Raw genomic sequence first — 21,708 nt, 5'->3', positions numbered from 1 at the left:
CAATGTATCGCGAGTGAAAGAAAATACGTTAAAGCTCAGCTTTATAATAATAATAACAACGTGTGCGTTGTTGAGCTGCAGAGCTCAACAACGCACACGAGAAGGCTCTCGGACATAGAGACAAGAGGAGCCTGAGGTTCTTAGAGGTTGAGAACCTGATTCAACTCTTCATACCTGAGGCATTTTCTCAGTTCGAAAATAGCGTGTATGCCTCTGCAACTACAGGGTCTATATAAATGATCTATCTACATAAATGTGACACCTGTGATATTTCTGCAGAGCTATAAGAATCAGTATAGATGTTATTGCGTCGGAGTAAATGTGCTATCATGCATTGTAGCTCATAACCTCAAGCAATCAATAGCAAAACATGTGAACATCACATGTGCCACATGTTATGTTAATAAAGTGAATGAATCAGCGCAAAGTCAGAGACCTTTTAGTTAAGATATGCTGAGGTGTAATCTCCAAACTGGCCATTATGGCAATAAAGTGGACATGCAGTGCACTGGAAATGAAAATGTGAGTAGATATCAGGAGTCAGATGTCAAGTTCTTACAGTAAACATCCAGCTCATAGGCCTTCTCAGCACTCCCAGCCACACTGGTCACCTTGCAGGTGTATAGACCAGCGTCGGACGCCTGTGCTCGAGGGATCTTCAGGTAGTGGCCTCGCTCGACATACTGAGTTTGGCGGTTGGACATGATGGCCTCTCCGTTTCGGTACCAGGTGATGACGGGGAGGGGCACCCCGCGGGCTTCACACTCCAGTGTCACCACCATGGCCAGCAGGGCAGTGACGTCTGTGGTTGAGTTACCTCCTTTGATGGTGGGGGGCACTGGAACAATCATATGATAACATCTGTTTTTGTATTTGGTCCTGGAGCATATTTCTACTGATATACAACTCTAACAAAAGGCTTTGCACACAGCACCTGGCTGTTCTGGGTTTGTCAAAACAAACACTTACCATAGACACTGAGGTTGAAGTCCTTGGACTGTTTCCCGGCCGTATTCATGACACTACACTGGTACCGGGCCTGGTCCCCGAGACGGGCACTTTTTATCCTCAGAACCTGACCTCTGTTGGTGACCTCCAGATTCGGATCACCAAGAAACACCAGTCTGGCAAGAATTTTAAAAAGAAATGAGAAGGACAGGGATGGTTGCAGAGGGACTTGTTAACCCAGCCGTTCCATCTTATGTTATTATTCCTCAATTTAAGCTGGCACTTACTTCCTGTCCTTGTACCACTGGATTGTGGGTAGGGGCACTCCCTGCACCTTGCACTCAAGACTGATCTCCTGTTTGATAATGGCTGACACATCTCCAGGAGAACCTGCAATGGTCGGTGGGACTGTGGCCGGAAGGGAGAGAATCATTCAATATTAGAAAATGCATCAGAAAATTGTAAATCCTTTTCTTATAATCATTAGAAAACAAAAGCAAATCATCCATGTATGATGAAGAAGAGACGACCAAACAGTGTGTTCACTAGCACAAGAAAGACCATTTAACACAATTTTTCAGTCAAAGACCTTCCTCAAGGGTCTGTTCTCGTGTATTCAAATGGTTTAAACCTTTAACACAGTTGAGTCTAAGTTCTGCACAGAGCTCTTTCTGTGTAAGTCTTGGCGATTCCTCACCCAGTACATCCAGGAAGAAGTCTTTCTCTTTGCTGCCAGCGATATTGATGGCTATACAGCTGTAGCCGCCTGCGTCCCCTGTGGCTGCGTTCAGTAGTCTCAGGGTTTTCCCCATATCAAGAAGCTGGATGGAGCTACTAGCCCGCACCTGTTAATCCACGTGAATAAATGAAATCAAATACATAAGCAAAAACAGCAAAAGTTAAACTATAGGAAATGCAAAGAGGCCGCAAAATCTGCAGCTTTTTAATTCAGACTGAATTGGAAAACAACCGCTGTTTGGGAATCGTTGGAGAAGTGGAGAAAACATGGAACGTTTTCAGCTGCTGCCCAGAGCCAGAAACATTTAAGGAACAGAGAATCCTGATTCAAATTACTGGTAATTAGCAGAATAAAGTAAGCGCTCCGATTTTCCCATCTGTGCCTCGCAGGGAAAAATGTACAAAGCAGCCAAGGGAGCAGAGAGCGGCCAAGTAAGTGGGATGTTACAGTCTCCCTCCTCTCATATCAATTCATCATAATTATTTGGTCATAACGGTTTTGAGCATATTGCCACCGAGGCCGGCCTTGAAACTCCGTTACACACACATGCATGCGCACACAGGATCCACAGCGGTTTCTGGTCTGTTCAGTTGGACGAGGTTCACTCATGAGATCTTTCACTAATAAATGAAAAGGAAAGGTCACGATGATCTCTCGATGCTTTCATCCCTGTAGATGACTCACAGTACTCGACCGCAGCCTAAGTATAGGTTATGCAGAGGATTAGGCAGCATGTTAGTTAATCTCTCTGACTTTGTCTCTGATGTGCATATTTACCATTTACAGAGGGTGTCCAGAAACAGAAGATACTGTACGTTTTGAGAGTTTTAAAGATGAAGGACAATTTCCCTTTGATTATGTGAGTGATCATTTTAAAGCATTTTTATAGAACTTTTTTACCTTAAACAGCAACTTCAAAATGAGTTTGATGCCACAATGACTTGGAACAGTGAGAATGGAGCCGTTTTCATTTGCCCCCCCCCCCCCCCGAATCTCTGTTCCTGCTCTATGTAACTTTGGTGAATGGGTACCATCCCCTGTAGGAAGTGTGGACCTGACTGATAGTCACAGCTTCAATCATCAGAATATGACCTAGCTGGTTCAAGTGTAAAAGTAAAAAAAAAAGTCAATACAAAACTTCATTTTTTACCAATATTAGGCAGGAAACTATTAAAATATGAAGAATTCTAAACAGAGTTTGGTTTCTTTGTTTCAGCTGCAGCTCTTCTGGTAAAGGAACCCAGGGATCATGGGTAACATCGACTGTTCATTTTTCTTTTAGTTCAGTGAGTTGGACAACTCAGTCAGAGATAGACTTTTTCTACAAGAAGCGCTTGGAGCCGATGATAATTATTCACCTTGTGGCTGCAGAGGGCGCCGTTCTCCAGTTAAAGTTACATAGTGTTGCTTTAAATGTCTTTGTGCAAAATAAAAATTAACATGTTCAGAGGGGTTTCACCTACAATAGTCCCATCCTTGTACCAGGTGACTACAGGGGTCGGACTTCCTCTGACGTCACACAACAAGCTGGTCGGCTGGTTCAGGACCACCGACTTGTTGCCTGGCGTTTCGTTTTCAAGAAAATCCGGGGGCACTGTGGAGGTTTCAGAGGTGATCGTGTTAAATATAACAGTTCATTAGAGGAGCACCGGAGTGTTGCATATGACTCGATGAGCAGCTCAATCACCGTTGACTTTGAGCTGGTATTTCCTCTCGGTGGATCCAGCATCGTTGACAGCAGCACAGACATACTCGCCGTTGTCCAGCGGGGACACAGAGGATATAATCAGCAGAGTGCCGTCCTCCAGGATGGACACGCCGGGCTCGTTCCCAGTCAGTTCCTGGCCGTTACGCAACCAGCGGATCACTGGTTTGGGAAGACCTGCAGGAGAACAGAAGGAAGGGTAAATAGAATAGCAAACATCAATGATCAGCTGTGAGGAAAAACTGTGAAGTAATTTTTGTGTATTTAAGGCAGAACAGTAGTACTTTTAACTAACCAAATGTTACTTTTAATAGAAATGGGAGTGTCTTCATCATATGGAAGAACACGATTACTTTACCTTTTGCAGGACAGGGGAAGGCGATTCGCTGGTTTGCCACTCTCTCCTGCAGGGGACTATTGAAGGGTGGCTCCAGTACCTCGACCACAGGGGGCACTGAAAGCACAAAACAATCACTGAGTACTGTACATGACCTTAACCTTTGACAACTAAAATTGAAATCAGTTCCTTATTGAGTCCAAATTAACATTTGTACCGAATCTGACACTGAAACCAACCTTGCACAAGAAGCTGAACTCGAGCTCGGTCTCTGCCTGCGGCGTTGGTGGCTGTGCATGTGTACGTTCCTTCGTCCTCCAGTCCCACATGTCTCAGTGCCAGGCTGCCATCGTGGGACACTGGATAACCTTGACCGCCCATAGTCCAGGTCAGAGTGGGCTCGGGAACTCCTCGCACCACACAGGGCAGTTCCACAGGGTGAGCCAGCTGGACCTTTATGACCCTCGGGCCGGCCTGTATGCTAGGGGGCACTGAAGGACAGAGGACAAGGTTCAATAGGTTTGAGCACCTTACCTGTACCTGTATCTAACACACAGGAACTTTAGTGTCTATAGTGTGTGGTAACCCATGAATACTTATATAACACAGAAGAGCTATTGGATCGATCAAATCTGCAACTTTCATTAAGCTGAGCATATCTTTTATAATGAAGTTTTAATAATGTATCTATATAAATATATTATTGACAGATTCCCCTGAGACACACCAGAGTTCCAACACTCACACTTCAGACCAGTGATCCATCATCATATGGTTATGAAATGCCTCTATGACCCTGTTAAGACCTGGTGTCAACATCCATCCTGAGTGATCCATCACCTATGTACAGCTGTAAGTTCAGGTGTGACCTGACTTACTTAGATCCGATCACTCACACTACAATAGGAGGTGTGGTCACATTCTTTCCTCTGTGTGAAAACAAATCCTGTGTCCTCGGCCACATATGATGTCCTCTGGTCCAGTTTCAATCTTTACGCTTCTCAGTGAGTATCAGTGAGAAGCGTATCAATGTTGTTTGTGGTCAGAATATAAACACTGACCACTACATAATCACAACTTTTCCTAATTGGGTCAAATCTTTCTTTCTCTCTATCTTGCTTATGCTGGGAAGGAGGTGGTCACAAGGAAACAGTCTGGGCTCTTTTTAATGCCAGGTGTGAACAGATGAACTAAAAGCTGTCAACTTGTGATCACATCTCTAAGGACTGACGTTAATACCAGATCTAATGAACGTACCCAAAACACTCAGTGAAACGGATTGTGTGAGGTTTCCAGCGATGTTGGAGGCAACACACACATACAGTCCACTGTCTGACACCCTGCTCTCCAAGATCTTCATAGAACCTGAGGGAAGCTGAGTGTGCCTAGGAAAGCACACACACACACACACACACACAGACACACACACAAACACACACACACACACACACACACACACACACACACACACAGAGAAAGCAAACTGTAAAGTGATGTTTTATGGGAGCAGTAGGTCTTGCTAAGCAGGCTAGAGAAAATAAGCACACACACAATGAGTTCATCAGTTGTGACTGTAAAGAAATACCCTGTATAATAATTCTGTCTAATCTGCCATCAACCACAATTACAGCTGCTGTGGCAGCCGCACAGTAGGTGCAGCAGATCACAGAGAGGAGGACGATTACCCAGTCTTCTTATAAAAACCACAAACCATAGCCCGAGGTTATGAACAGTTGACAGACATGGAGCACAGCAATCAAAACAGCATGGAGGTTTTCTCAGTGTCTGTAAAATATGAATGTAACTGTGTTCTCCAGCAAGAGGTTTGTCTGTGGTGGGGCTCAGCTTGAATTATGGTGGCGGAACAATATCCGAGTTAATAAAGTGAAAAGGTTATAAACAATCTCATGAATACGGGAGGAGTTGTGAGCATTGTGTGTGGCCGTGTTTGTATGTGTGTGTTTACCTGGGAGAGAAAGGAGAGATGAGCTGCCTCTCCTTGGCCCAGCTGATGGTGGGAGGCGGGACGCTGTGGACCTCACATGGCAATACAACATCTTCACCCTCGATCACCGACATCTTCATCGGCTCTGCTGAGACTCCAGCACCATCGACGTTGGTCCTTGGACGGACTGAATGTGGGCAGACAAACACAGAAACCGTTATTCCAACTTAGAGACAAACCATGATACGTGAATATTTAGTATCAAGGAAGAGAGTTGATGGCAGAAAGAATGAGAGCAAGATTTTTTTTTTGTTTCCAGGTATAAAGGTTGAAACCGATTCAGAGTATTAGGGGTGTGATTATTTTTTAGCCAATATAACTTTTTTAGTCAAATTAGACGAGTGATGACGCCTTGACTAATTTCAATTAGCTCTAGGTTTAAAATAAAATTTGCCTGAGATGCTTGTCATGAGGATCATTGTCTCAGGATCAATTAACTAAGAATTTGCTAACATGACATTCTACGTATAACTCATTATGCCCATCGAGGCTGTTGTGTTATCCTTCCCATATCTTTGTTTGTCTGTCAGTTATACAGAAAACGACTACATCGTGTTCCATGAAATGTTGAGGGGAGCGTGGGGCTCCATTACATTTAGCAGTAGATCAGATCCGGACATGTTTTCACTTTCGTTAACATGGTGAGATCGGGCGTTAGCTTTGGCAGAGCTTCGCGTCCACCTAGTGCTCCTTCTTGTTTATTTTCGTGCAGCCTGGAGACGAGGCTCACCGTAGACAGTGAGCTGGACCTTCCTGGAGGCGGAGCCGGCTGCGTTGGTGGCTGCGCAGATGAATTCTCCGGTCTCATTTCCAGAAGGGGAAGCGATGAGAAGGCTGCCGTCAGAATCCAGGGAGAAGGCAGGACCACCCAAGTACAGCAGCTTCCCACCCTACAAAACAAATCACAGCCGGGAAAGGGCAGAGGCCAGAGTTTATTTCATTAACTCGGCTTTGTTAACATTTGACATGCCGACCAACACTGACTTGAGACCAGAAAGAGCTGTTTGGTTTGCGTTTGAATGAATCACTTGATTCGCTCTAATGTTTATACAATCATATTAACCAAAACAATCATCAGGATCAGGAATGTGTCATATCTGGACTGCCCTTTTTTTAGCGGACATGATCAACCGCATTTGACTGGATCGATGTTACTGAGAACAGCAAAGGAATCGGAGGTAATTTCATTTTTGAGCATCTGGTGCATAACTCAGCAGTGTCTAGTTTCATACGTCCCTGCAGCACTGTGCACTTTAACAGCGACGCTTTTACAACTGGTGTAAAAGATCTGCCCACATACAAACTTAAAGAGTACAAACCAATACACAAGTCAAGGCTGAGCACACTGTTCAAACCATCGGATGCAGCTAGGGCTGATTTCATGGTGCAGTGCAGACACACATTTTGACAATATGCCATAACAAATCAATGGAGTGAGCATTGCTCTACAAATATAGAGTTACCCTGATTACTGATTACTGACAGGAACGTTTTCTGGTTTTCTGGAGTATAACCCTTCTCATCGGCCTTTATACGTGGAGAGTTAAGGGCAATACAGACCTTGGCCCAGGTGATTTCTGGGTTGGGTACTCCACCGGCACGGCAGGGCAGTGAGAGGGGATTCCCCTCAATCGTGCTGAACACTTGAGGCCCATGTTGAATGGTAGGAATCACTGGAAACACAAGAAAAAATACCGTCGGACACATTTGTTGTGCATCAATTTTTTATAGAATCTAGTAAATAGCATTCCTTTTATGTACTGTGTATTACGTTATCTCTGTATACAGAACCACGTGTCTTAAAACTGATATGTTCCCAAACTATCAGTCCTGATTTTGTTTTGCTTTAGTCCTGGGAGTCTGAACAAAAGATCAGCTCCTGGAGCATCAGCTTGGGAATGGAAAATATGTTTTATCTAAACAACAAAGTCACCTTTTAATATGTGCTATTTACAGAATAATATAAATTAAATGCATACATTCAAATATATGATTTATTGACTTAGCATCTCCTACAAACTGCACACTGGGAAATTTAACCTCTGCTTTTAACCCATCTGGTGCAGGACATACAGAGCAGTGAGCAACCATGTAAGGCGCCCGGGGAGCAGATGTTGGGGGAGTAAGGTGCCTTGCTCAGGGGCACTAGACAAGGTAGGGAGAATCCTCTTGGATTTTTGGACAGATCAATCCAGGTTCGTCTTTTTGTTTGTGTTTGGGATAAGTAAATGTATCTTAATATTAATCTATTTAGTTGTCAGATATTTCTATCATATCCTCAGGGCTAGAGGTGTTACATGTGCTGGTGGGACACGTAAAATGCAGCTTTCAAAGTAAGACTAAGCAACTCCATGTTTATGTGGTTATGTCTTTGTGCACACACCATATACGTTGACAGTGGTGGTTTCGTTGGCAGCTCCAACGACGTTCTCTGCTAAGCAGGTGTAGTCACCGGCATCGTCCAGCCGGATCCTCTCAATATGCAGACTGCCGTCCCTCCTCACCGTCACATACTGGTCTGATGTTACCTGACAAATCACACATTCAATAGAAAGATTTGAGTTTAAACATAGTTAACAAACAAGGCGTCTGCAAACTGTGAGCGTCGTCTGTGTGTCCTTACCAGGCCGTAGTTGTGTAGCCACTGCCTCTCAGGTAGCGGGTTGCCAGCCAGTAGCACACAGGGTAGAGTCAGCTGCTGGTCCTCGATCACACTGAGCACAGCCGGACTCAAAGCGATGACAGGCAAGACTACAGATATCATGAAAGTAATTTGTGTCAGAGAATATATACTAGCTGTATTGACGGTACACATGCAAAGAAACCATATTGATTAACACAATCCAATCCAATTTCATATCTGAGACACAAGAATAGACTTAAGCCTGAAGGTGTTTTCCACTGTGTTAAATCAAGCGAAGCTTGTGTTTAAAAGTTAGTGTGTGTATTGTATAATGAATAGGGAAAATGTGGTTTCTATAAACACAGTGCAGCTTATAAAGTACACACTTTCCATGGCTGCTAAAAGCATCACATACATAAACACACTCTCTTAAGGGGTTTTCAAAATTCATATCGGAGCAAGAGCAACACTTTTGGAGGGATGCTGCAAAAAAAGTTTGGAAAGTAAGTACTATATAAAGAATGAGCAATATAAGACAGCCAGTAGAAGTAATAATATGATCAATAAAGTAAAATAAGATACAAAATATTTACAAAATATTAGAATAAGACAAAAATAAGAATATTTAGTATGTGGGAGCAGTGATGGTTACATTCTTATTGCACACATTTACGATTTAGGGATAAGGTTGGCAATACAATGACCACCTCAACACAAGTGCTCTCACACACACACACATACACACACATACACACACACACTAAACACAAATGCTACTGATCTGCTAGTTTCCCTGCTCTCTACTTCCTTTCCCGTCCAAAAGAAACTACTGTAAACGTCCCTCTGCACTGGGTGTGTGTGTCAGCAGGGAAATGGGGCAGTGGGGCAGTAAGAGATGTGTGTCATCTGGGTGGGTCTGTGCTTTCTGACCTCTGGCCCACATATAAGTGCTCGGTTTGTTTCCACTGTAGAGCGACAGTGAAACAGAAACAGTGGTTTAACAAGGCACATGTGTTCAAACACACCCACTGGAAGGTGCTAATGAAATAACACTCATGTGTTGAGGCCGAAACACACACACACACACACTTTCAAAGAAATACAGAAAGACGTTTCAGAAAACTTAGCCAATACTTTGACAATGTTAGGAGTTGGAAAAATGCAGGTTTTGCAAAAAGGAATGGCCGAATGTGTGAGTGTGTGTATTTTGTTGCTGTGGGGCTTTCTTTGAAGTACAAGAACACTTCAAAGGGGGACTGGGGTTTTCTTAGCAGTTGCTAGATTCTTCAACAGTACTGCATTCCCTCACATCATTTACAGCACACAAACAATCGCCATTTACCCTTGATGATTATAAAATTCACTTTTTTTTGCATCGACAGCATTATTGAGATATTTACCCAATTATGACTGAATAAGATCATTTTGATTACCTTAACCCAAACAAACATCCTGTCCATGTAAACATAGTCACTCAATCAGTCAAAATCAAATCAATATCATTAAGAGAGCCCACATGTGAACACAAAAATTACATTATCTGCCACTTTTAGATTAACACAAAGCTTCTGCTCTTGGAGTAAACAAAAGAACAACATCCCATCAGAAACACAACATTTGAAATAAAGCATCTTTCTTACCCAGTCCAGTCACAGTGACACTGGCCTCCGCCTGGATCCTGCCAAAGTGGTTTTGGGCCTCACAGATATAAACCGTCTCATCCTCCACCCACAGGCCTGATGGTCAGAGGGATGTTGAGGTGTAAACAAAGAGTAGTCACTTGTTTATTGTATATGTATGTACGTATAATTGATAGACTCACTGGTGATATGTAGGCCTCCCCTGCTCTGTGTGACGGTGCCATGTGTGCGGGACAGGTTGAAAAGGGGCAGTCTGTCCTCTCTGCGCCAGGTGACCTGTGGTTCGGGGTAACCTTGGACGTGGCACAGCAGGGTCACGCTGGAGCCGATGTCTGCCGCCACATCTGACGGCTCTCGGGTGAACTTGGGAGCAGCTGGAACGGATACAAAGGTCAAAAGGTTTAGGGGAAGCTCGTCCATCTGCAATAGATTCCACGGACAATCAAGCTGTCCACATGTTGACTTGTTTTTAGATTCCAGAAGTCTATATTTTTACAAAAGCAGAAAAATGGGAACACAGAATTTGCACCAGATTTATCAGCCTCTGGAAACGAATTGTTGGCTGCTTTTGAATTGTGTGCTTGTGCAAAAATCCACCTCCCACTGTGAACCATGCATGGGTACAGACACACCCATGTGTTGGCATGTTTAGTTGAATCAGACATGTTCTGTGCTTGGTTTTGTCAAAGGCATCATTCACTAACAGCTCCAAAGCAGCCTGTGTGTCAGTATACATCAGAGAGTAGTCTGAACCGTAACAGCAAGTTTAAGGCTCCAAATAAAGTGTTGGCTTTTATCCCTCTAATCTAGACCTGCTTGTAGCTGGGTTAATTCTGCTTTATTATCCAGATCGGACACCTAGTCACAGTAGCCATGGACTGAAATAATCCCAGTTTGGGACATCCTGATGGGATGGAAGTTTCAACACTGGTAAACAAGCAAAGACTCTGTCGTGCTTCTACGAGATGAACTAAACTAGCTGCTGCTCTCACCTCCAACATCCAGAGAGATCTCGCCTGAAGAAGTGCCGGCTGCATTGACGGCCACGCAGCTGTAATCTCCAGCATCGACCATCTGGGTCTCCTTGATGGTCAGCGTCCCACCGAGTGTGTCCACGTCCCAGAGGGATGATGAATGCAGTTGGACATCACCTAAAAAGTTCAAATAGAATACAGCGGTCGAGTTTGGCCAGAGTTGGGTCGCGTGATTAAGTTGAGGATAAGACTAAAAACAACTCAAGATAATGATTCTGTGACATTTTAATACGATTTCCTGGTTTTTGTTTGTTTCTCTCTGCAGGACATTTACCTTTGTACCATAGGATCTCAGGCTGAGGGACTCCAGATGCTGAACAGGCCATAACCATGGTTTCTCCGATGCCAATAAGAATCTCACTTAACGCCACAGTCACCACAGGAGGTTCTAGGGAGAGAGAATCGTTGCAGAACGAATCACAATCACAAACGGAGGCAGCAAACAAAATGTAGTGATACTAGTTTGCATGTCTGAGTGTGTACGTGAGGGAACTCTTGTGTGTCTGTGAGTGAATTTCTTGAATTGTAAAATTCAAGAAATTCGATGTAAAATACGATGACTATGTTCGGGGGCAGACCTTCAGTCCATGTTTCCATCTGTGCACAAGTGAAAGATTTACATCTGTGCACTTGAGTGTGAGCACTGCGCTACTCACCGATGTAAGTAAGGTCGGAGGTCATTGTGTCCGTCCCCGCCAGGTTACTCGCCAAACATCCGTACACGCCTCCATCCTTCTTCTCCATGTTTCTCACAACCAGTGTGCCATCGGGAGTCAACCTGTGTCTGTGCGTGGAAATTGGAGGCATTTCAGTACATTTGGGAGCAATGAGACAGAAAGACTAAAAAAGAAAATGGTTCCAATCCATGACTGTTACATAAAAAACAGCAGCACATTTACCATCAATTTAAAACTTTATTTAAATAGCACCTTCAAACAAATCAATTGCAGTTTAAAGTGCTGTACAACGGATTGACAACATGTTTAAATATAAGAATGAATAAGTAATATGGTTCAGATTTTAACAGGTTGAAGACGTGTGAGGTTTAAACGAGAAATATCATGCTCATATTCAGGTGCATCATTTTTATTTGGCCAATTACTTGAAACGGTTGTGCCAGACTAGCTACATTGTGCACATTCACGAATCTGCAGTGTTTTCTGTGGTTGTGAGGAGCTACCGTTAACGCACACTTTGGGAATTTCAACTTTGCAGTCATTTTACATGCAAAAGAATCTGAACAACACACTAGAGGATGGAAAAACCTGAAAAAATCATATGTCCACTCTTAAGAACTAAAAATCTAATCAAATCAGTAGAATTCACCTGCTGGAGGCCATGATGAACATGTCGTTGTGTGTCCAGAGCAGACGGGGCGGGGGGTAACCGCTGGCCGAGCACCTGATCCTCACTTCTTCTCCTGTTGTAAAGGTTTGATCCCGAGGCTTTACTGAAACCCTGGGCACCTCTGGAGGAAAAAACAAAACACAACATGAATCTTCTGATTTTTCACCAACTCGTCCAGTTGCCATCAAACTCAGTCACACAGCTTTTGAGTGTGTGGAGCCGACCCTGGTCTCCTTAGAGTAGAGAGGTCAGGGACTCGATTACATGCACATATGTGTAAGGTATATGATGTAACAGGAGAAAAACTGTTATTGTGACTGTAGCAGGAAGAGTGACGGCAGTTACAACATCTTATTTTGTTTCTCAGCATATATTTCAACCTTATTTCATCAGATATTGATTCCAGACCCTGGGAAACTCTGGAAAACTGGAGATTTTTCAAATTGATTCGTGATTTTCAACTCATCCTTTTAAATGCTTTGTTTTCTCTGTAGTATTCCCGCAGCTAGAATCATCTCTGGTGACCTTTACAGATTGGCAGCCACAGCTTCAAACAGTTGAATAGACACACACACACACACACGCACACACACACACATACACACACCAGTACAGCAAGTGTGAAGGAATGTACAGGTTTGAGCTGATGTTTCTACTTCAATCGTCAGCAATGCCGCGTTTTCAAAAGAACTACAGCGCAGTTTTCCAGATGCCGGCAGTAAAAAATGTGACCCTTGATATATTACAAGCTTGAGAACAAATTGAAATACATCAACTTGTCACTCAACTGGATCTTAATCTTCGCGGAGCCCGAGGCTGTACAGTGTTGATCATTTAGCAGACAAAAGGTCAAGAGGGAGGGCGTCGGAAAGCGGGGCAGGGTCCCTGTCCTTTTCTTTTCAGCCGAAGCCGAACTTTTCTCTTGCCGCAATGTCTCGCAAGGTCACACAGCCCTGAGGGAGAAAATGACACCTCAGAGTTCAGAAAGAAAAGGAGGATCTGTAGAGGGAAGACACATTCTTCAACCTTGACTCAGCAGCAGAGATGAAGAGGAGGAGGAGGAGGAGGAGGAGGAGGAGGAGGAGGAGGAGGAAGAGGAAGGGGAGGAGGAGGCCTAGCTTTAGCTCTCACCTGCTCCATCTTTTCCTTTTTCCAAAAAATAAAAAACCTGCAATATCTGACTTTATCCACGTGAAGCTGTATCATTTCAAAGTGCTGCTATATTACATTACATGTCTTTTAGCTGATGCTTTTAGCTGACTTACAATTAGCACACTCAACATTTATTAGGGGCCATTTAGGGGTTCTGTATCTTGCCAAGGACACTTCGGCATTCATATGGGGAAGAGTAGGGTTTGAAATCGACAACCTTCTTGTAGGAGAACGACCACTCTACCCCCTAGGCCACACCGCCCTATATTTTCTTGTTTGCCACTGTTTTCATATTTACTCTCGTGATTTCATATTTCTTGTTGTGTTTTTCGCACTTGCTGTTGTGTTTTCGTATTTGCCGTTGCGTGTTATAACAAGCACACACTCCTGTACAGCTGTGGTCAGACAGATTTAAGATCTATTATATATTCGATGACTGGTAAGTTGTCAGCTCAAAGACAACACCTGTAGTTTGCAGTATACTGACATATAAAAAAGAGTTGTGTGGCCTGAAGGTCAAAATGAAAAGACGGTTGTTTTTACATTTGGTTGGTGTCGAGTGGACATGCGCTCAGTGCCACAGTTTTCTGGCCAAGTGTTGTAAGACGTCAGCAGACTTGACTCACTTCAAAGTGAAACTAATGACTATGATGGGGCTGACCAGGGGGAAACCCCCGGGGCTAGCCAACAGCTGTTACCGAAAAGAGATTGACATAAATGAATCGAAAAAGCAGGGAGAAAATGGTTTGAAAAATAAAAAAAAGACAGCTGTGACGGGATGATGTGAAGAGAAGGCAAGTGAGGAGATTTTAAAAGAGAGAAAATGATCCAGTTAAACCAGGGAAAATGTTATAGGGTCAACTGTGCTACTTATCACTCAGCGAGACGAGCTAAATAACAGAGTTCTCCTCCAAACCTGCCTGCAACTCCTCCATCTGTGTCACTGAGGATTGACTTTAAATCGCACAGGTTAAGGTAAAGCGGAGCAATTTCTTTCTTTTTTTTGTCTTAGTGTAAAGATAATGTTTTTTGCTTTACACATTAAGAGCGGACAACACAAACACACAGGGAGGATTTGAGGCCACATATGGACTCTGAATTAACTTCTTCTGACCCCGATGGTTATATAACAGAGTAAATACAGGGTTGGATATTGGATTATGCAAAACACAGTTCTCTTCCTCTTTCTTGCTGCCGCGAACCTCTAAACCTCGGTGGGTTCTGGCTGAGGTCGTCGGCTCATGGCAGAGTTTAGTGGCTGTAATGCATCCACTCTGTAACGCTCGCCAGGTAGTCAGCGATATATTCTTCCATCTGCAAGTGTTCCCGATTCGGTGTCAGGGAAGTGTTAGGAGCAAGATTATAGGAGCTGTCAGGAGATGGAAAACTCGACTTTAGCGCTGCCTGAGAGTAAAGCATAAATAATTTTCACGCCTCCCAGAAAGCATTAGGGTGAATTATAGGGAGTAGGGGAGGGGAGGAGGGTGACGGCACCTGAGAGATGATTTTGTATTTGGGAAGGAGATTGTGTTTGCCAAGAGTGCTGCTCCCCCAAGGTTTAAATCACACAGAAACACATGCCAAAAGCAAAGTCTCACACAAATATGCAAGTGCACAAACATGCTTTTTCAAAGTTAAACACTCACGTTCTAATCATTCGATCAACTGTCGCCGGGTAGTTTCTCACCAAAGAGCAAGACACAAACACGCACGCCTCACCTTGCACGCTCAGGTAGACCCGCTCTGCAGTCGCCCCTCCCTCGTTGATGGCGACGCACTCGTACCAGCCTGAATTATCCGGAGTCACAGCGGACACCTGCAGCGAGAGGTTGCCCAGGACTCGCACCCGCGGGTCCAGACGGGCATCGTGACCCCCTCTTAGCCAGGTGAGGTTGAAGTTGACGGTGCTGGCCACTTGGCAGGTGAGGACCGCGCGGGAGCCCGGGCTGGCGGTGACGTTCCCCTCGACGGTGATGGCCGGAGGCGGCTCTGCAGAGTGAGGACATGATGTTGTTGGTAGCTGCCAGAAACTTGACATCATAAAGAAAGCTAAGCAGGAATGGACATCGGATATGTTTGACAGTACTTTCTACTCATGAGGCACAATGTTGCAGATGCTACTAAGTTTCTGAGTGAACTTTATTATTGAATCTTGGGCAATTTTGTCTTAATTGAAAGTGTGAAATAAGAGATAATAAGAGCAAAGATCTTGGCTGGACTGGAACAAGCGGCCGCAGCAAAAAAACTCAAACCTCCATCTTCATTTTTCATGTAAATTAGTTTGTCTTCATCCTCAAAAACACACCTAGAGTTCTTACCTGCATACATTGGCTTAAGTCCCAGTTTCTCTGGTTGCCTGCAGGATTACTCAAAGACTACTGAACTGTTCCAAGGAATTTTGTGGAATGGTGGGACACGACCCATGAAAGAACCCGTGAAAATTTGGAACACATTTGGATAAACTGGTGGATCCAGGAATCCTATATTCTTTCCAGTTTCTTTAACATGTCACAATCATCGTGTCGTCAATCATGTCGTTGAGAGGTGAGCCAGAGCTAAGCAGGGAAAAGAGGGAAAAGGGGGAATGAAAGTGAAGAAGAGGGAGAGGTAGCAGAGGCTCTGGTAGGGGGAGGATGCTGGAGATCTCGACACAGCTCTGTGGGATTAGGAAGACATACATTTGGCAGATGAATGGTATAACGTGTGTGTTTCTCTGTGTGTACATGTGTACAATGTGAGTGCCTGTCACTCCGTTAAGAATATAACTGGCCCACTAACAAAGGTGGGATTGTGGCTGAGGAGGACTCATGTCAGACATTATAAGTGGGAACAGTTCGACTAACGTAGTCGCCTCTGCATCATTGGACCGCGAGTCACAGTCGTGAGGTTGCGCTCATAAATTAAACAGATCCATGCCTGACTCCTCTATTTCCTTCTTCTCTTTCACAAAGTCTCTTTCAACTAACTCTCGTCTTCTCAACTCTCCAACGTCTTCCCCTCCACTGTTTTTAGAGGAACGTTTGGACAAGGACACGTTTACTGACTGAGTTTGGACTCATTTGGTGGCAGTTCAGGTGTCGAATCCTGGAAAAATGGTTCTGATTGAAAAATGAAAGCACTTCAGAGGATTTGGGGGAAAAGAAAAATTACATTTTTGTTTCGGGCCAGTGGTGAAACTGAAAACTCTAAATCATAACCTATTCCTTTTTGTCTGTGCTCCAAGCTTTGACAACGCAAAGATCACAAGCGCATCCTCCAAGTAATTTATGACCTGGGTTATGAATTCCTGAGATCGTAAATTATCATGCATTTATTACTTTGGTGACGAGTGGTCTCTGCTCTGCTGTTCACATTGAGTCCTAAACCCATTTTCTTTTTTGCACAGCCTGGAACTTATTTACAGTTTTAAAACTTTTTCTCATCTTACACCACATCCACAGTCCGTTGCTTAACAAGTCAGGAACACAAACCAAAGCAGAAACCCCATGACACGGTCGCTGGCAGGCATGGATTACATCTTGTTGTAGAGCTGGTCTCAAACTTTTCCATAACGTTATATTAATTCTGTCATCATGCAGGTTCTCTATATGGGAGCCGCAGCGAGAGTCTAAATAAAACCCACAGTGACTGGCACTTGTATTCATAACCCTGTGTTCATAAGTAAAGTATGCATGTGTGTGTGTGTGTGTGTGTGTGTGTGTGTGTGCATGTAAAGCTCTAGAGCATTACATAAAATCCGTCTTGCAGCACCACATGATACAGGACATTAAAGCCATTGAGACTTTAAATCGCTCAATGTCCAGAGTAGATCCATCACATACTTTGTAATAACAGTCCTGGCTCATTAGCTGCAGTGATGGATGGTAGATTAGATTTTAAGTTAAAAATTTCAATAAACTACATTGCTACACTTCGCTGAAAACGACATTCTGAATGTGAAAAATGAAAGTCACGTTTCTGCATCTAAATTTTACTTTAGCTCATTTCTGTATGTATTAACAAGCACTGTTGTGAGCGTTGTTGCATTTTGTGTCTCTGTACTCTTGATTTTAACAGAATAGCTGCAGATTAAATAATCAAATAAAACCCTTAATATACTGGTAGAGTTACAGGTTATCAGAGTTTAACAGTTGTGGAATGTTAACATACCTGAAACATCCAGGAAGGTGCGAGCTCGTCCCGTCCCTGCACTGCTGATAGCAATACACTCATAGTCACCCTCGTCCTTCAGAGTAACCTGGGCTATCTCCCAAGATGCACTTCCAGACTCACTGGGATCAAAAGAGTGACAGAAGAAATGGAGAGAAAAGCGTGTTCAATAACTTTGTCTTGTTACGCCATGATTTGCTATGCTATAGATTTGCATGAGAAGGGAAAACCAACATCATCAAACTGAATGTCCAATATGTCTCCTGGCATAAAGAGGAGGGAGCCAACCCACCATCGTCATCCCAGTACAACAACATCTGGGGAGCTCATTTCGAGGTTGAACATGGTACAGTAGAAGAAGAGCAGCCCAGAAAAAAGCTGATTCAGCTTTGACTGGTCACGTGTTGCTAATATATTGTAATGCTTAAAACACGGCTGTATGGAAAATGGCATTTATTCAATTTACAGCTAGTTTTATTTACCCAGCATATTACGAGGGTTGGGTTGTTCCTTTCTTTTCCTTGTGTTCTGTCTGTCCCTTGTTTGTCTTCATATGTGTGTGTGTTTGTGTATGTGCGTGTGTGTGTGTGTCTGTGTGTGTGTGTGAGTGTGTGTGTGTGGTTCATCCACTGCCAGCTCATCTGCACAGCTGAAGCTCATCATCTCTTCAACTCTACCAGCCGACTGCCTGGTTTTACTCTCGCTCCCTGTGGTTCTCCTGCTCCAAGCTCCACCCTCTTTCTTTCTCAACTCTTACCAACCCAGCCCAGATCTCCCAGTCATCTTGATTCACCTGCACCAGTGTTAATTTTGGCAGCTATTTTAAAAATATATATTTAATTTTAAATGTGAAAACAAAAAGGGAGCGCAGGTCAGACTGGAGCCGGACACAGAAACTGAACATCGGTACAAACCAACTGCAGCTTCTGCTCTGATGAAGAAGCTGAGGGGCTGATCTCTGATCAGCTGAGACCAGAGAAACTCTGGTTTTCACTGTTTTCATAGTTAACAAGCATTCGGTCACTAAGAGGCTGCTCCACGAGAACGCGCTCTGCTTTCACTGTGTCTCTCTGAGCGAGTGCGCGAGGCGGGGGGCGGAGCTACGGGCCGGAGCGCTATCTGGGGCGCACACACACACACATACACAGACACACACAGACACACTCACTCGCCCGCTCCTGATACTTCATGACGGCCTGATACGATGATGTTTTAAAAATTATTGTGACTTAGTCATCCACCAACATATTCGTCTCGTCAACGAAAAATAAAATAGATTTTGTCATAGTTTTTATTCTTGTCTTCGTCATGGAAAAAAGGTCGTTAAAGAATATATTTCGTCATAGTCTTCGTCAACGAAATTAACACTGACCTGCACCGCTAAATAGAACTCCTCACTCGGTCCGTAGCTCAGAACCCACATTACAGCCTCTGCCCCCTTATTTTACCCCTTTTCCTTATCTTAAGTAAATTCCTTTGAACTTTCACCTGCCTGATATAGAACTGATTTTAGCAGATATGTGACGTTTGGGGCTTTTGGGACTCATTTTCTTTTCAACCGTGCTCACCTGAGGAGTTGGTCCGTCCCGAGTCGTCTTCCATCCCGACTAAAGCGCAGGGTGAAGGGGATCAGACTCTCTACCTGGCATCTAACAGCCCCTCTCTGGAGGTAGTAGCCATGGGTTGTAGCTGGCATCAGCACCTTAGGGGCACCTAAAAGAGAGATCATCGCTGAGGCAGTTAATAAAAGCAAGCATTTCCTTACATCTTAATTTTAGTGGGGTAAATACGGATCACCATCACTGACCAGGTATGATACTGGAGTAAGAAACGCTGGACACTCTTTGGAACACGTAACCATCCTGGTCGTATCCAGTCACCCGCAGGAAGAAGGCTGTGTTTGGCGGAACGAACTCTGTGATGTTCCACATGCCTTGCGGCTGGCGATCAGGGTAGAAGCGGATCGGCAATGTTTTAATGACTTCACCCGTGATTGACAGGAGCTCCAGCCTGTCCGCCCGAGCGGGAGGGGACAGTCCAGTGGTGTTCAGCAGGATGTGGGTGGGAATACCTGAAAAATCCACATGACACTCAACATACTGTATTCTTTACCGCTCCAAAGCTTCAAGGCATAAGTGAAGACAACAGGTGAAGGAGAAAACATACAACAGCTGTGGTGTCCTTCTCTTTTTTTTACGATTTGGAAAGGGTGACCTCACTGACCTTGAACTGGCCGACTCAACGTCTTTTTGAAATCCAGGGTGGGCTTTTTGGAAAACCCGGCTCTGAAGTCAATAGTGCTGAGACCTGAGATACGGACAGAGTGTCTTCCTTCGCTGGAGACCTGTATCACAAAATGGGGAGATTTATATTAATACTTTTTCAAAATGTATATTGTGTGTCTGTTTTATTGTATAACTACTTCTTATTATAGTACAGTGGTTTAAACCAAATCGGTCATCATACTCAGGTACAATTAAAGTGTAAATCATCAGATTTGTTTGGAAATTGTATTGATACCATGCTAGAAAAAATTCACTAGTCCAGTAAAAAAAACAATTTATGACAGAGAATATGTATAATACGCCTTTCACTGCAGACGTATTATCAAAAAAGTACTTGAGTAAAGTACAGTGGCACATGATGATGGCATAAGAAAGTACACTGCATTTTAAAGGATAGTATGCTAAACTAAGTATATCAAATTCCCAATAACTAGCATTCATATGGAACAATATGATTGTCATATGTTTGATTTTGCCCCAAACCTTGGCCTGTTGTCAATTCATGGTGCTGAATCAAAAGAAAGAAGATTGTAGCATCTACGTTCTGAAACAGAGACACACCACTGAGACTGTTTGTGTAACAGTTGTGTGCATCCTACAACCAACCACACATGTACAGACAGGCCAACTGACTGACAAGTATCTCACACCCGAGCTTATAAAACATCCAGGATTCAGAGATGACCCACTCAGTCTGACATTCATACTTTAATTAAACAAACACCACCACTATAATCAGAGATTGGCTAATGGCTCGTGCGCTCTTCGCCGTGCAGGGCTCGTTTGAAGCTTCTCACAAATAGAGACAGAGTAATTACAGTGAAGTATAGGTTGCTGAGAGGTGGAAACTCCTCACCTTAGGTGGCACGTCTTGGAGGTGCGACAAACACTGACTCACAACACACATCGAGGCGTGCAAACCTAAACTGTCATTTGCAATTGCATGAAATGAAAGAAAATGTGCTGATTTATTGTGTTTCCAGACGATGACTATGATTTACCAAACATTAACTTTAATTCCCTGGAGAGAAAAACAAAACAACCAGGACAGTGAAGTGCATTGAGGCAGACAGATAACAATAGTTAAGCTTGATGTGAAATTGAGTTAACACCAGAACAAAGGGGATCTCGCACAACCTTAGATGCTAATGCCTTCAGTCACGAAACACAATACATGCTGTGGCCATCAAACCTGTCCTAATGGCTGCTATAGGATTATCCTGGGTCTTTAGTTAGTTGTAAATGAGGCCTTAATTAGGGGAGAGGTCCTTTAAAGGTCATGCTTTAACAAAAAAAAAGAACAGTCCCTATCATTAAGGCACTCATTTCCCTGTTTCACACCCACCCAGACAAAGTGAACTGCCCAAGTCTTGCCAACATCCTAAACTCAACGATCTTGGATATTTTCCTGACATTTTCCAGAGGGGCTGTACGTTAAAATGCAAATGTCTGGGTCGGTTGCTCCAGACCAGTTTTCCTGCCAGCCCTCTCGGAATATGCCCGGAAAATAACTCCCTCGTCTGACATTTCTGGACATATTCCTGTTTTCGTGACCGTGTCTGACCCGGGACAATCTCCAGCTACAATCTTCATATGTGAAAGACAATGACCGGACACAATTTTGTTTTCCCGAAAAGTGGTTTCACTCATACTCAAAGACACGCTGATTCACCCTGAGTGTCTGAAGTGGACGTATCACAGGTGGTTCCTCCCTGCTGCTGACACTCTGTACAGCCGATACTGC

The 21,708-nt window shown here is 43.8% G+C and overlaps 1 protein-coding gene across 1 annotated transcript in view; it reads right to left on the bottom strand.

Moving 5' to 3' along the window:
• Nucleotides 1-21,708, bottom strand: part of hmcn1 (hemicentin 1) — a 75,397-nt gene that overhangs the window by 30,300 nt on the left and 23,389 nt on the right. Inside the window, exons 7-31 of the mRNA XM_062395985.1 lie at nt 19,903-20,023; nt 19,487-19,750; nt 19,248-19,392; nt 17,680-17,801; nt 15,250-15,519; nt 12,358-12,499; nt 11,688-11,815; nt 11,306-11,419; nt 10,990-11,148; nt 10,180-10,371; nt 9,998-10,093; nt 8,358-8,485; nt 8,118-8,262; nt 7,295-7,407; nt 6,465-6,624; nt 5,696-5,861; nt 4,987-5,114; nt 3,969-4,220; nt 3,751-3,846; nt 3,375-3,569; nt 3,151-3,281; nt 1,646-1,793; nt 1,236-1,356; nt 970-1,124; nt 560-838 (exon numbers count right to left, since the gene is read on the bottom strand). Coding sequence (XP_062251969.1) covers nt 560-838; nt 970-1,124; nt 1,236-1,356; nt 1,646-1,793; nt 3,151-3,281; nt 3,375-3,569; nt 3,751-3,846; nt 3,969-4,220; nt 4,987-5,114; nt 5,696-5,861; nt 6,465-6,624; nt 7,295-7,407; nt 8,118-8,262; nt 8,358-8,485; nt 9,998-10,093; nt 10,180-10,371; nt 10,990-11,148; nt 11,306-11,419; nt 11,688-11,815; nt 12,358-12,499; nt 15,250-15,519; nt 17,680-17,801; nt 19,248-19,392; nt 19,487-19,750; nt 19,903-20,023 — 3,970 coding nt within the window. The remainder of the gene's footprint in view (nt 1-559; nt 839-969; nt 1,125-1,235; nt 1,357-1,645; nt 1,794-3,150; nt 3,282-3,374; nt 3,570-3,750; nt 3,847-3,968; nt 4,221-4,986; nt 5,115-5,695; nt 5,862-6,464; nt 6,625-7,294; nt 7,408-8,117; nt 8,263-8,357; nt 8,486-9,997; nt 10,094-10,179; nt 10,372-10,989; nt 11,149-11,305; nt 11,420-11,687; nt 11,816-12,357; nt 12,500-15,249; nt 15,520-17,679; nt 17,802-19,247; nt 19,393-19,486; nt 19,751-19,902; nt 20,024-21,708) is intronic.

Source organism: Platichthys flesus, chromosome 9, assembly GCF_949316205.1.
Source record: "Platichthys flesus chromosome 9, fPlaFle2.1, whole genome shotgun sequence".
NCBI lineage: Eukaryota > Metazoa > Chordata > Actinopteri > Pleuronectiformes > Pleuronectidae > Platichthys > Platichthys flesus.
This window is presented reverse-complemented; position numbering and strand designations above follow the sequence as displayed.